Raw genomic sequence first — 16,393 nt, 5'->3', positions numbered from 1 at the left:
TGACCTAGGCGCACACAACTTTCGGGAGCTTAGCTCACCATAGTATTTATTAGATGTTGTCTCGGCGGGAAGTTCTTCCCAGGAGAAAGCAATTTGCTGGCTAGTAGAATTATCCAACTTCTAAGTATATCCCCGAACAAACCTTTTCCTTAATGCGTTTGTAATAATTATATGTAGTATTTTATGGAAAGTTTTCGCCTGGAAAAGTTTCCTTTCTTTGCACGCTCGAATAGTTAGTTACCGTACCTGCGTCTACCTCTTCTACTGCTACCCAGTTGGGAAGAAACTAAACCCTTGGTTAACCATTTGTGGAATTATTTATGAACGTCGACTGCTAGAGGATTTATTGTATGCTGAGGCGAGCTTTTGCATTATCTGCAATTAGAAGCTAATTTATTTAATTGGACCTTGACTAAAATATTCTTAATTTATTTCAAATTAATTTCATTAAAAAAAAATTAAATTTTTTTTTATTTGTAGAGTTAAATCAAGTCTTAAGACGTGTTCTTCACCGGCAATTGAATTTGCGGGTTGAGTAACTCAATGTTTATGATTCATTGCGGGATTAAAGGCGATGCTGCATGTTTTTCCTTAGCGCACGCTCGTCGACAGACAATAACAACAGCACACAACAACACAAAGCCATTATCAAATTTAATGAAATTAGTTTCTTCCATCTTCCGGCGGCGCGCCGGCCAAGAAGGAATTCCCTTCGCTTTTATATATGTGTGCGTTTGCATCCCGCAGCCGGAAATAAATGCACTATCGGCACGAATTTCGGCGGCGAGTGCATAAATCATTGGAATAAAAGTACGCATTGTACGCGATAATGCAATATGCTTGTTGAAATTTTCCCGATGCTCTTGTGTGCTCGCTGAACATCGAATAAAGCTCGCATTCGCCGAAAGCCACTTCTATTAATCATGCGATTTGCGATGCTTTTTAATCGACGCCAAAAACAATCGTTAATTTTTCATTAGTTTAATTTCGGGCAGCGGCGCGCGCGCTCGAATCATCGAGACAATAATAATTGTTCGTGCAGGCGTGTAGCGTTTTATTATTTAACAACATCCTCATTAGGCATGCCGGCGAGTGTGCGTGCATGTGTAATTATCGATTCTCTGTTTCTAAGTTGTGTCTAAACACCAACTGGTTGTTCGTATGGGGTTCATGCAATATGAATGCGTACGTTACACAAAATGCGTACAACCACCACACATTTTCGTTCGTTTCTCTTCTGCTGGGCATACATTACCACCTCTCCCATTTCCCGCAGCCCACATGGTGGATTAGCATTCGCGCGCCTGTTCGTTTGTGTACGGAAACACACTGTGGGATTCACGTGTATAAACATGTGCTCGTCATACGCTGGGAAAACCCAGTGTGTGCGTTGGCTCTATATGCATCTGTTTTCCATTTCGCATTTCGGAATTTTACGCCGTTGCGTTACTATTTGCCATCCCGGGGAGCCACGCAATGCGATGCGTTGCGTTGGGTGTTCGAAAAGTCTAATTTACTTTTGATAGCGCTGTGCGCCTCTAATATTAATTACTTTTCACTGTTTGTTCGCATATCCGCATATTTATTAAGTAATCTTCAGGGCGCGTATGGTGCTGCCGGGGCGACAGAGCACATTCAATGCAGTTTAAAAGTATATAATTATACGCTGTGTTTCCGGGGAGAGACTAATTTACTTGCACTTTGTGCTATCTCAATTTCCTCTTGCTATTGAAAGCGTGCAGTTGGTTTTTTTTGCCCGTTTACGTTTAGTGCGAGTATGCATTTATATAAACTACATATTAATTTTTCCAACGACCTGTTTCTTCTGCTGGAATAGAGATATAATTGTTTTAAATGGATTCGTAGACACGAAGTGTTGCTTGTTTATGTTAATCACGCAATTATTTTTTTATAACTACGAAGAGAACGTTTATGCGTTGTATATAATTATATTTTTTTATTTTTTACTCTGCTTATGAGTATCATGGCATAAAATAGTTTATAAAACTTCTAAAAACCTAAAATTTTTAGATTTAAATTGAACTTTTCATTTATTTAATTGTTTATTGAGGCATAATAACATTGGCATTAAAATAATATGCAAAAGTATTAAAATATTTTACTATAATAAAAATAAAATAACCGAATTTAACAGACAGGTAGATATTATGTGTGAAAGTTGCATTTATCCTGTATTTACATGGCTAAACTATTTTATTTTATTTTAAATCTCGTTATGACCCTACCGCTACAATTTTTGCAAAATATATTTTCGTGACTGTGCAGGTCACATGTGCTAAAAATTCATAAAACAAAATGAAAGTTGTTGCAATAAACCATACAATGTCAGAAGTAATTTAAAATATCTTCTTGGCTCGCCGAAACTCGCAGAGAGTTTCAAGACATTTGCGAATACAATTTGACCATAAGATAATCTGCTCCCTCCTAAAACGTGTGCTTTAAAAATTCAGCAAACGTTTTTATCATATTACGAGTATTCCAGAAGAATATTGTTTTTTAATTTAAAAATAAATTAAATTACACGTAGGTAACTTTGATGATTGTGTGTGCGGCAAGGCCGAAGGTGCGATGGATGGGGCGAGCGTGTCGTCTGGGGCGCATGCAAATTTCCTGTATAAATCGATATTGATTTTCATCGTCTATCTATCTTACGTGTGACAACGGGTCCCATGCCGGGAGCAGCACGAGCAGTCCGTGGGGTATCGATGGGGTACAGTATAATTCGTTTTTCGGAATTGTTCCGATTACAACGCCAGGACATAACTCAGGCAAAGATCAAGGACCCAAGTTAAATTCGCCTCTCAAACTTTTTCACTTTTTATTTTTTTGTTAGTTAAATTAAATGTCTGAGTTAAAATACAACTCAAATTTGTTCTAAAATGCTTCCGGAATAATTTAATTGATATTTACATTGCTCAATTGTTTGAGTCTGAATGTTTGTTGAATGCGAAACTTTATGCTTTAATTATCATTACTCTCGCCATGTTGGATTACATATGCATATGCATATATAGGTCAAAGTTTGATAATATTGAGAGTGGATTCTAATCCATTCGAAAATTATGTATCAGAATTTTAATTCAAAATATGTAACAACAGAATCAACGCTACGCTATCCATCCAACCAATATATATATTTACGTCAGTACAACGCAAATGTATAAATAAAATATATCAAAACATTTTCCTATTCAAATTCCCGTAGCTGCACGGTACGCTGCCAGATGTGCAAGCTCTATGTCCCTCGCGACAGATAGATTTATACGCCACCCATAAAACAAGCAGCATTTACTTATTTTGTGTCATATTGGTAATAAATAGTGGGCTTTTCTGCGTGTACCATGCCTTTGCATTATTCGCCATAACTCTTACCTGCATTTTTCACCCAGTTTTCACCTACGGGATAACCTAACCCGAAAACCATGTCAACATGCATTCTATCCACAAACTGATGATAGGATCTGACAATGGAATACTTCCTGTCATAGGGAAATTAAATTACTCATTATTCTACGTCCCCTAATCTTGGTTATTATTAAAAAATTATTCTACCCACATTTACAACGTTTCCTACGATATTTTGGTAACAGGCTGTGCATTGGGGTGGAGTATCAGGTGATTAATATGAAACGACCGTGAAATTTACAATTCAATTTTTGCAATTATGAAAGATCGACGTCAAACGTGACGTCGACAATTTAAAATGCGTGTTCATTAATCAGGCGTCGTGTGACGGACGCGGAGTGATGTCGCAGCGCGCTGCCACCATGGTGGAAGGATGAGGGCTGGAATCACGATGGGGGCGGTCAACAAATCGACGCAGCGTCCTGTTGCGACGTTATCTCTTTCGATAATTCGTCAGGGCTAACGAGCCGGCGGCGCCCGGCGGCTTGTTTGCATTTCGCTAATAGAAAAGTATTAAAATAATTGCCTGCTCTAATGGCACGTCGATATCGCTAATGCTGCGCGATATTAAATCAAATTATTTATAATTAGTTCAATGAGCCTCTTGTTACAGAGGGATTAAAACTTTGTTTAATGATAGCAACTTTTTATTTTTTAGTTAATCTTCATGTTTTTTCAAGGCAATTTTGTTATCTGTGCTTGTCACTTAGTTGTGATTATTTTATTTGGGGTTTGCCATCAGATAAGCCATGAAAAAACAATGACCATTTGTGTAATGCACCTTCTACTCCACTGAGTCCAACCGTCGGACGCCAGGACTTCACACGACACCTCCGCAAAAAAGAATCGCCCATGGCGCACGCATATCGCACGCGCATTCACTTCCCACGCACGTATTTTTCTCTTATCTTCGTGCAATTCATCATTCGCGCGAGTTACAAATGGATGCCTAGGGTGTCAACCGGGGAGAGGGTTGTATTATTTTGATTAGTGGAATGTTTCCTCTATATTCGGCCTTTTGAAGAGATGAATTCGTGGTGTGTGGGTGGGAATAGAATACAAATACGTTTCTTGCAAGTTATAACCACTTATTACTACTTAAACCAACGGTGGGACATCATTGGAACACTACCACACGTAATCTAGACGATTTCCTATGTTACATTGCCATTCACACAACCCACGATAATGCAAGATGTCGGATGGCAAATGCGATCGTATCTCATTCCCGGGCGTAACTGTTTTACGTTCGTACGGATTGCGGTGCCGTGCACGTTTTTAAATCGACGCAAAGTTGAACAAACGATGGCAGCAGTCGAAGGCGATAGTGATCCGGATATGTGATCCTGCGAGATCTTCGCGAACCGCAAAAAGTCTTTGGAACGTACGTTAGTATTACCACTCTCAAATTTTCCTACCCGTTCATCTGCCGATGTAATCAATCAAACTCCTAAGACACATATATAATCATTACCGAACTTGACATGTTATTCATGGGAGGGTGCGACGACTTATTAATTCCACATCGTCGACTTCTCATGTTTGCTAATACAGATATCAAATATCTAAAATTTTATTTGCTGTATTTATAATAGAAAACTAATAAATTTTGAAATTCTTTAAATATGTCAACTTTTTCCGTTGGAATATTTCATAAAAATGTGTGAATTGACGGATATTGGTGCTCACATCACACACCCAGGGTGAAAATGGAAACATTCCTGCATATCAAGTGTAATATTAGGTTATCCATGGCAAAATAACAAACTCCACGTTATTGCCGCGTAGGATAAGTGGCAGAATAGGCTTATAAAACTCACTTAATATAATCGACGCGCGCGTTGCGAGATGGAAAATATCAAATAACATGTAAATGCTCAACGTCCGCGTGTCGTCCTCACGTTTCTTTGTTGCGTCGTTTACAGCTCGCATTTCCATACCACTGGCGAAACAATATACCATTTTCGTTTTTTCCCTCACACACATTTTGCGTATTTGGAGGAAATTATTTCACCGAAAGTGGCAAAGGTTTTCGAGATAATGCAAAAGATGCATTGCGGAAATGATTATTACAATTGGCAATAATACGTCTAGCATGAATCTACATACATATCACATTACGCGATGCTGTAACCGACGATGATTACAAGCACTTAGCGTATGCGTTGCAGCTCAACGCACCCCAGCAATTCACTCCACATATCTGCCGAGTGAATTTCATCAAAATAAAGCGCAAATGCTGTTTTGTTGCATCAGAAACACCCGGAAGCAATTGTTCTGATTTTTCACTTTATATTTGTGAGTCTTATCACACATGCATGTGAGTATAGCAATGCGAGTAATTTATTTCCCGCCTTGTACTTTTATGTCCCGACGTTGATTAATATTAAAGTTCAGCAAGTAGTTGCCAGGGCGCGTATAGTTTCCAGTTTACGACTTATTAGTAGGACAAGCACAATAATAAAACACCGCAACTAAGGTGAGCAACACATGCACTTCAGGTCAATCGTGTCGAGCCAACCCTCAATTATCGATCCAGACTATAAGTATAATGACAACTATAAACCATTCGAAATGCTGTAAATAATTTCTTTTCGTAAAACGCAAGAAACGTTGTATTAAAGTTAGCATTTATTCAGCACAATGAGTATACATATGCAAAGCCACGTTCGTTAAAGTAAATTTAAATAAATTCTTTGTAAAAGTAGTTAAATCAAGCAAGCACATAAATTAAACGCTGAAAGAAGTTTCGTAATTTATTTATTCTGCGCTGGAAGCTTTCAGCAAGTCGCTTAAAGCAGCATATGTAGGTGGAAAAGGTTTTTGAAACCACAAAAACCCAGTAGTTGCTAAAGAGGTCTTCCACCTGTCGTCGCTGTTAAATAACAGAACCTAAGATGACGCGCAGAATTCAGCGCTCCCGGGTGCGCGGTGGTTTTCTCATTAGTGTGAGAGGCGAACTTGCCTCGTCCGCGCGATGCAGTCATCTAAATGCATGAGAAAAACGTAATTAAAAAATGCACATCCGTATGAAATGATAATATAGTCTAGCTTGTGATATAAAAGCGCGTTGAGAGCGATTGCACGTCTTTCGTATTAACTTTCCGCGCTCGCTGTTGCAAGTTTGATTTTTTTTCCACTCTGCTAGTATTCTGGTAGTACTCGTACATTTCGACTGCATTACTTTTACACCCACACTTTTGCTCATGGTGGTTGTGTAAGAAAATTGTAGTGAATTCCGCTTACTGCATAATTTCGCGAGAAACGTGATGAAAGCATAAGGCGTTCGTACAATGCATAACAAGGCGCACTTGGTGTCGCCCGGAAGTGATGCTCCCAATGATCCAGCCTCACTGGTTCAATGTGTAGCTGTAGATGATGAAAAAAAACGGGCGCATTCGTCGCGTATAATAAAGCACGTTTCTATCATAATATCATTGCTGTCGATGTCGAACGCAGGGCGGCTGGGAGTGGACGCTGGTGACGGGTGGTCGTTTCGCTGCCGCCACCAGCCATTGTGTCCATACGTAGTCGCGAGACGACCGAGACGTTACGAGTTCGCACTCGAGAGCAAAACGCCGCGAACAAAGACCCGGAGTTTGCCGGATAAAACTATATGATCTTGAACACTTTTACAGAGTTGGAGAGGACAGCGAGTGGGAAGTCATCGACAGCATTCTCACGCCGAACAACGCCTCCACCTACCAAATCACCAACCTACATCCGTACACGGTGTACAGCTTCCGCGTGATCGCCGTCAATGGGATGGGTTCCAGTGCGCCCAGTAAGGGGTCATACTATATGGTTACGCTGCGCGAAGGTGAGTACATCGCACCACAATTGTTAAGTTAAGTCTTCTTTAGGTATCTTGGGTAAAATATTGGTTTTTCGGGGTATTTTTACTCACCTTTCGTGGCGTATGTGTACTTTGCATTTCATATCACAATAGGGTGGAGAGTCAAACTCCAAACGACACCATTTAGTAAAATGGTGTTTAGGTGGAAACTTGAGGACATTTTCTGATTTTTTTATGGTTATGTGATCATGAAAGTGGATTTGAGGTTAAGAATAAAATTTAATTTTACATTTCTTTAATTTTTCAATTGAATTTTACCTAAAAACGACTTTATTTATTTTATTTTATTATTTCTGCATTATTCTAAGAAGATTTTGATTATTTTTCTCTTTTTGTTAAGGTAAATAGCTCTTTACTTCATAATATTAATATTATTACTTAATATTAATAAAGTTGTAGTTTTGCCTCTTAAAAAACTTTATATTAAAGTTTCTCTTTTATTCTAGCAAACTTTTTTGTCAACTTTATTCTCGTTAATTAATTATTTTGTTCAGTTTCGACGCAGCCCACGAGCATTCATCGCCGCGTATTTTAGAAATGATCAATATAATTAAATTTCAATCTATAGTTAGTATTTATTAAACAATAATGTTCATCAAACGCTAGTTGCTGACCCAATTAACTAAGGAATTCAGTATATTCATGACTAACCAACAGTATATTTCCGTTCTTTGTAATTCAAAATGCAGTTTCTGGGAAAATTCGTGCGCGAGCGAATATTTCGCGACGCGCTCCGTTGACAAATCGATGAAGCAAAACGCGCAAATAAACAGCGCACAAACACTATAACGTTCGCACGTCAATACCAATAGATTTGTGTGTGGTCAATAGGCAGGTGTAGGTGTAGGTGTTATGTAGAGTAGGTAGAATCCCTGGACGAGGTATATGTCACCAAACCATTGTCAAAGTGAAACCGCGCTAATCGAACTTGTAGCGATTTGAACAAGCCGCGGTTCATGCAGGCAGGCTAGAAGCCGATCCGTGGCCGTTATTGACAAATAAACCACACAATTTCTTGCCTGTCAGGAAATTAAATAACCGGTCGCGCAAGTGGGAAATCATTTGACATATAAAAATATCAGGTCATGGACTTTGTTACCTCATAGTTTAAAACATTGCGGATCAAATGATTGAATCAGGTATAATATCATTTCTCTAAATAAAACTCCAAATGTTTGTTTTACGATGTATTTAAAAAGTTGGCGAGCAAACAACTTTTGCTTTATTTATGCGCGAACCAAGTCAAAGCAAAAGATGCAAGATTCTAATTGCTAGACACCCGGGTATTATGTCGGGCCCGACGCAGGCCCCCAGGACTGCAAACGTGCACATCAAACGCATGCCTTCGTGCCGAGATATGAAAGGCACTATAGGAAGATGAGAGTACTCGGAAGGACTCCGAGACGTTGGACGGCATCTTGACGCTCGGCACCCTTTCTATGCCTGCAAAAAGTTTGCTTTAAACATCATGTTCGATAAACTACATATATTAGAGATATACTGATATAGTAGAAGGTATAGATATAGATATTGTGTTGGAGGGTTGCGTTTTCCACCCACACACAGAGAAAACCAAGACGCACTCTCACACGTACGCAGCCTTAATGTGATCGGATCACTTACTTCAATTCTCTTGACTGCCCCTTATGCTTTCCAACAAGAGTCCGAAAACTTTCCGGATGAAGTTGCTCCCTCTCGGGCGGGCTTCCCGAATAAACTTAAATGGACTACGCGGTCACCCCAGTTTTTCTCGCCAGAAATGCTTCGCATTGTTTTTCTTCTGCATGGCGCAGCGACAATAAAAGCACACACTCGAGCCACGCGTACAAACGTTTAAAAAAACTGTGTATAGGAATACGGTATGAAACTTTTAAGAGATTGTTTTTTCGTATCTGTAGTCAATGTGTTTTTATCAAAGGAAATGCAAGTATTGACTTTTGATACGAAAAAATGTAATCACGTGAAATGTTAGAAAAGATTTAAAATAATTTTTCTTGATCTTCTCTTAACGATTCCACAATAATTCAACTTGAGTATCGCCAAATCATTTTTTTTTATTTATTCACCCTCCTAGTTCTAGTTCTATCCATTGCTATTCCCCTGGAATAAAATCGATTTAAGACGTTCGCGCCACATTGCAAAACGGAAAGCATTAACGGCGCATTTTGCGGACGTATTATATTTGCAAAATCCCTCCACCCTGGTGCTTCCACGCCAGCCACAAATCGGTAATGCTGGCCATCTATTTTATTCATAATGCATGTCGTTGACGGCGCACAGCGTCGACATACAAGCCGCGCGCGCTGTAAATAACGACCCACTGGTCTGCGCTTTCGTGTGCGCCTGCAATAGGTACATATGTTTACGGAATAGATCTAATTGCCCGGCGCGCACGAATAAATTCGTTCGTTTGCCGGTGCGCCGGACGCACTCGGCTGGAGGGCGATGGAAACATCCAGGCGCCGCCGCATCATGAATAAATTCACATTTGTATAATATTTCAACTGATGCGGATTAGAGCGTCGGCGAAATGTAGATTAGACGCTGTGGAATAATAAACGCCATGCGAGTTCAGCGCGAGTATATTTCAGACTTTCTTCATTCTGATATAGCGCAAAATACTCCGAGTGATAGTAGGCTTGAGTCGATGGGCTTCTTGCATGTTTATCCTTAATTCCAAGGGTATTTTCGACCCGTGGACTCAATACATAATTCCCGATTGAAAATCGCTTTTGTGTGTTTTATTTTTATAATTACCATCAAAATCAACGATTTAAAATCAATTTTTAGTCGAAATAAAGTCGTAGCACATGTTTTTTACTGAGTCCTGTTTGAATTTCATCGGTTTTGAAAGGTGTGAAAAAAACTCGAGCAGTGGCCGAAATGAACTGGCAAAATCAAACAAAGAAAACTGCCAACCATTCAGATGCGATCTTTAAAAGTCCTCCTCGTCGTATTTTTTTGCCCTTTCTGAAAAACATCAATCCACGTTTGCATTGAGAAACTCCTCCGAAATGCGTGTATTTTTTGTGCATGTCTTGGCTTTGAGCGCCTCCACCAAATCGTTTGCGTTCGAGCGCATGCATTCATGCCCGGCATGAGGGGCGTTATTTCATTTCCTTGTGTCATAAACGTATTCAAATGGCGATTTACATTGTTGGAGCATCGCGACAATATTAAGTTTGTGTTCTGCGATTCAATTTTATCTCCCTCCGGGTTACACGACAGGCGGTATGTACGAATGGTACCAACATGTATTACACACTTAAATTTAATCCAAATGGTAATATCTGAGGACCGGCGCCTCCACATCTTGCGAATAACTCACTACTCGACTGCACGCGCGACACAAAAATTGCTGCTTCGATAAAAATGCAATAAATAATTGAAGAAATCGATTCTCTGCATCGTGCACAATTTGTAGGTCAAATAACGTATTCATCCAAAATTTCTTCCATAGTGATTATGGATATGTACGAGTACAAGGCAATAATTTAAAATAATGTATGTCTAGCCAATGCGGGTATTACCCCTCAAGTTTATGTTACATTCAATACTTAGGTAATCGTTATGCGCGTTCCTCTAGTACTAGTTAGTTGATTGCGAGTTACACAGTAGTTTGCCTAAATCGGGGTGGGTGAAATATAAATGCTAATCGTAACACGCTTGTTACGACTGTTGGCGAGAGTTATGAACGACTTTGGAACTAAACACAAGCATACATAAACGTGTCCGACCAGCACAAATGTCACTGATAGTTATAAATAATAACAGTTCTCGCAAGCGCCGAAGCAAGTCGTAACTGGAGGTTAAAACATGTTAATTATCTACCGTGTGCCTTTGTTTACAGCGCCCACCGGCAAGCCGACAATCACAACTGCTCACAACGTGTCATCGACGGCGCTGCACATTAGCTGGCGACCGCCACATCGAGATACCATTCATGGAGAGTTTCTCGGATACAGGATATCATATCGGCCGCGGGATAAGGGCGTCGACGATGTTAAAGAAATCTACATCAGGGATCCCACCGTCGAGGTAAATTTTACTCTAAAATTTTAGACTTTTTAAAACAATTTTTTTTGTTTCTTGTAAAATAAAATAGAAAAAGACAAATTTTCATAGGTTCTTGAACGTGACGGTCTCTTTTAGTCTATAAAACGATTGGGAAAAAGAAATTGCGAGCGTCTTGTTGGTCGCGTCCGACATTCATTCATTCCAATTCCGCGTGCTTCAGATGTTGGTGCTCGCGCGGATTCCCGATAAACTCAATCTAAGGGCCCCACGGGAAATCACAGAAATTCACCTCGCCCCGCTTAATCGGATGACCTGTTTATTAATAGGCCGGCGCGACGCGTTCTTGCTGTTATTTTCAGATCAAATTGCCTCTGTGCGCTAATAAGCAACCCTGCCTTGCTCGTGTTTATCAGACGGCTCACCTTTCTAGAGTAGGTAACATTTTCTTTTTACGCCTTGCTGTAAACATAATTAGTGATTATTATTATTATTAGTAACCTAATTACGTTGAGTATTTACGATGCTAGTATAATTTTTTTTAAATGTTTTTGAATTTCTATCATTTATTATCGAAAAACACGTGGAAATGTCTCGGATGGCTTATGGAAACGCTGCAATTTTATATCACATCAGATCCTTTTCATCCATTCACATATGTTCCGCGACATCGTACTATTTAAATAACCATTTATCATTTTGATCGTAAAAACTTGTATATCTCGGGGAATAAATATGCCTGCGGCAAGTGTGCCATTCTCCACCGTTTTGGCAATAAGTCACCACAAAATGTAGCACATAATGATGATGACGATAACGAGGGACGAGGACGATAAACCATGATTACATATGATTACGAGAATTTCCTTGACTTTACACAGCGGTTTTTATTTTAAAAATCGTTTCAACTGACGTTTTATGGATTGCTTTGATTTGTAAATTGCTTTTTATGAATTATTATATTATTGATCCTGCTCGATATTCATGACCTGGCTTGTGACATTTGAGGTTATTTACAACTGAAACACATTTGCCTCCTGGCAACCGGGAGGAACATTAGATAAGCAAGGTATGAAGATGTGCGTGTGTGAATGGATGAACTAAGATCGTGGTTTGGCGCAAGTTTGCCGATTCTCCGCGTGGCCAGCAAGTCCTGGTGGATCGCTTAAGCACCTCCTAATCGTGCACGTGTCAGCCATCCGCGCCAGCATCCGGGGGAATAATTTCCCTCTAGGTCTCAAACCCCCACCACCACCACCACAGCGCTAAACAGGGCTGTATTTGTCTGTTGCAGAGCCACACCATACAAGACCTGGAGACCTACACGCAGTATTTGGTCTCGCTACAGGTTTTCAATCCTGAGGGACCCGGGCCGAGCACGACCGTACTCGTGATGACAGATGAGGGAGGTGAGTGCCTCATTTCCTTCGTTCTAACTGTTCATGCAAATCTACTCCTCGCTGGCGGGCATGTGGGGCGTCGGAGTTAAGTGGAGAACGAGCCAAAGTCGACGACTTTGTTCAACTTCAATTCGGGGGCGCGACACGCGCGCCAGAGAGTGTCTCATTTCTATTCCTGCCGCCGAGTCTCGCGCTCGACTCAAAAGCGGATGCAAATAAGGACACTGGCGACGTTTTCATAAACATCGCAGGATTCATGCGCCATGCTATTTTAACTCGGATTATATTATATTTATCGTGACTGCGGCGTCTGGACCCCAAATGCTACATACGCGCCTCGTACCGGAATTAAAGCTGTCGTTCTCACAACTATATCAGAATCTAGACTTCTGAGCTCTCACACAGCTCAACCGCGAAGTGCGCTTGCATAGAGTATCGAGTCGCGAGAAACCTACGAGTAAGTGACGTTTATGTCATGAGCTACAGAGTGCACTCATTTCCTTGATGTTTTGCAACTTGGTTTGCATGAAGATTTGCGGATTATAGAGATTTGCGAATTGTGACCGCTGTCAGGGACTTTTTTTCAACTCAGGGAATCCGCACTAGTAGTACGCGTTCAATATTCCTAAGTAGTCCGCAACAATCTTTTCAGGGCTGCCTAAAACTTGTATTTTTCATACGTTTCACGTTGATTTCTAATGCTACTTCAATTTAATAAATAAAATCATTCTATGCATAAAATATATCAAGAATGAAAGTTAATTCACATCGTAAGTTTTGTGGAACACCGAAAAAACATCTTGACGATGACAATAATACCGGGATATTGTAAGTTGTGATCGAGAGACGACCGCCATGGAAAGTTGAACTTCTAAATTAAATAAAGAAGTTCGGGTTTTCGAGTCGGACAAGCCTAGGTCCCCTGCGTTGTAGCCGCCGCCGTACGCCCCGAATGGCATTGACTAGATTTAGTACACTTTTTGATTTATGAAGGAACTTACGAAAATCAGACCCTTCTTATAATAGCAATTTTTCATGTAAAGTTTAAAAAAAATTGCGCGCACCAAAAGAAGCCTATCGTCCTTTCTGGGCGAAGCGGCTGACCCGCGAACAATGGTTCTCTTAAAGTTGCCGTTGGTCAATAGTTACATACGCATTTATCACAATTGAAAGATGTGGTGACTGGTCAAAGAGTTTTCTACATTCAACTTGAAATTTTCAATTTATAGCAGTCATGTGGAAAATTTACGGAAAATATATTTAAGTATTTCTATAAGACAGAACATAAGAAATCAATGTTCAGGTATGCTAATCAGGATATCTTTTAAAGTGTGTAAAGTACTTTACATTTACGTACTAAATCAAAATGCAATTCTATATTTGTGCGCTGAGCAGGCAGCTTTAACACTCGACGTAGTAAGCGTCTAAATGATGCTATCAACTAACATCAACGAATGTTTGCCGAATACTTCGTGAATACGAAGTGGAGTCTGTCGGCGAAAAGTGGAAACGTTTTAATCGCATGAAGATCAATCTAAGAAACGTTAGACGATGAACAAAACACATAGAGAGATTTTGCAAATGAGAATGCTTACGGTAGTCACACAAGCAAGGAAAAAAGCAGAAGAATTAATTTAAAAAAACTTATTTCTTAATATTTTTAATACCAAAGTTATATTAAATGACATTAATAATTAATAGAAATCAATTAAATAATAATTTGACGGTAATCTCTGAATTGTAGTAGATGTTCTCTTAGCATAGCATTGAAAACATCGTTTTAAAGTACATGAAATAAATTAGGAGGTGTTTTTGAATACTTTTGAGAGAAACCGCAAGAGTTTCCAGTGCAGGCAATACTATAATTGATCCTCAGTCGCAAGTTGAGATGGAATTGGGTACTGACCGGTGCAAACGCGGTTTTTTAGTTAAACGCACATTCGAACTGCACACGGATATTGACTAGGTATGTGCATAAAGTACTAGATGTGCGTGTAAGGTTTCTCTACCTCAAAGCAACACTAGTTAGCTGCTCAGTTTCTGGCACAGATCAAACGAATGCCAAATTTGCTAATACCCGAAGATCAGAGATTAGGTATGTAATTGAATTGAAATCGAATAATTGCATATATTTGCTTGTACAAAATAAGCACTTATATTGAAATGCAGTTTGTGAGAGTCAATACCCAGATAAATATGAAGAATGCATACGATGCATAAGCAACAAGAATAAATCTCTATGTGCATGTATAAATATATATGCAGAAAGTGTGCGTCTGGATTGTACCCACACACATTTCACTTAAATGAATCGATACGTTTCCTCCGCGTATGTTATTCCGTCGGCGGTGTGAGCTTACACGCCCGACTAAACGAGTGAAGATGCCGCACAAAGCATAGAGCGTTAGAAGTACCGGGCATCCTAGCAGCAGTGCAACGCCAGGACGTCTTTGTCGTTGCGCTGGCGACGCCTCATTATAGCGTAAATGAACCAGTCATTATTGCGCGGCAAATCGCTTTATGCGCACGGACCGCCTCACTCTTTACATAATAAATTAATATCATCCCATTGAGGCGAAGTTAAAGTCTCCGGAAATACTATTCCGACTAACTATTTTTGCACTGCGGAAACACTAAAGATATCCTGTGAATTATTAAAGAGCCAAGTTGCTGATCAAGAAATGCGCAACAATTCTGTACACGTGAACAAAATTACTTTGTGCAAATGTAATTTTTCTATTACATGCGCTGCGCGAGTAGAAAATGTGCAAATCAGCACAATTTATAATGAAATAAAGTTTAATACTATATTCACGCAGTAATTTATTATGCTCACTTTAATGAAGTTTAATGATAAGTGGTTTCTTTAATATGTCGGTGGAGAGTTTAGTTTATGTTTTCTTGTTTTGTTGTTGAGCACAAAATGATAGAACGCCCCAAGGGTAAAAATAAAGTAAAACACGAATCTAGGTTACGTTGAGATAATATTAATAAATATTACTTGGTTGAATTAGTTATTATTAATAAATCAATGTTTAGAAACTTGGAATTTTCACCACATTTCACAACAAAATCTCATTTTAGTATTGCTAGTGCCACCTAGCGGCGAATCACAACACTACAGATGTAATACAAGTTGCCTTGTCAAACACAATAAAAATCAATAAATGTTATTACTTCTGCTTAAAAATTTAATAACGCACTCTAATAAAATAAAATAGTTTTACAAAAAGAGTGGTTTTGTTGCTCAATTAAACATTTACGACTTTAATGTTATGTGAAACATGATGATGTTGGCGAAACATGCATTCTGAAATGAAAATGCAAGAAAATCTAAAGCATCTAAAGGAAAGTTGAACAAGATTTAAATTTCAATTACGAAATTCAGCGCACCTACAAAACGCGCCGCTATAGTTGGGCGAAGTTAAATAAGTTGGCATTGTTTGCAAGGCGAAGCTAAGGACAGTCTGTCTTCCTTCAAGCGCAAAGCGTCGCTGGAAAGAAGGAGTAAATAGAGATGAAATAAGATGCGAACAACAAAATGGTTTTGCGCTTCCCGGAAGAACGGTGAATAATTGTTGCTAATTTAAAACATCCTATAAATATCCTATCGACCGCATGCAGACCGTGGACTGTTGAATATATTGATTAAAGTGCGCGTTATGCATTTACTTCAGTCATCTTTATTCGTCTGGGT

At 39.4% G+C, this 16,393-nt stretch overlaps 1 protein-coding gene and 1 long non-coding RNA gene across 4 annotated transcripts in view; one reads left to right on the top strand and one right to left on the bottom strand.

Annotated features, from left to right (window-relative positions):
• Ptp99A (Protein tyrosine phosphatase 99A) overlaps positions 1–16,393 on the top strand; it is a 102,461-nt gene that overhangs the window by 77,135 nt on the left and 8,933 nt on the right. For all 3 annotated transcript variants that reach the window (XM_065309440.1, XM_065309439.1, XM_065309438.1), the window contains exons 4-6: positions 7,065–7,246; positions 11,133–11,320; positions 12,591–12,705. In XM_065309440.1, the coding sequence (XP_065165512.1) occupies positions 7,065–7,246; positions 11,133–11,320; positions 12,591–12,705 (485 nt within the window). The remainder of the gene's footprint in view (positions 1–7,064; positions 7,247–11,132; positions 11,321–12,590; positions 12,706–16,393) is intronic.
• On the bottom strand, positions 11,339–12,289 carry LOC135797204 (uncharacterized). The gene is made up of 2 exons (XR_010549491.1): positions 11,819–12,289; positions 11,339–11,758 (listed from the first exon to the last, which is right to left on the bottom strand). It is a non-coding gene; the product is annotated as an uncharacterized lncRNA (long non-coding RNA).

This window comes from Atheta coriaria, unplaced genomic scaffold (genome assembly GCF_025399875.1).
Source record: "Atheta coriaria isolate IRGN ID8LTWV9N9 unplaced genomic scaffold, Caltech_Dcor_3.1 hic_scaffold_8_pilon, whole genome shotgun sequence".
NCBI lineage: Eukaryota > Metazoa > Arthropoda > Insecta > Coleoptera > Staphylinidae > Dalotia > Dalotia coriaria.
The sequence above is the reverse complement of the archived record's forward strand: the minus strand, read 5'-3'. Positions and strand labels throughout refer to the sequence as shown.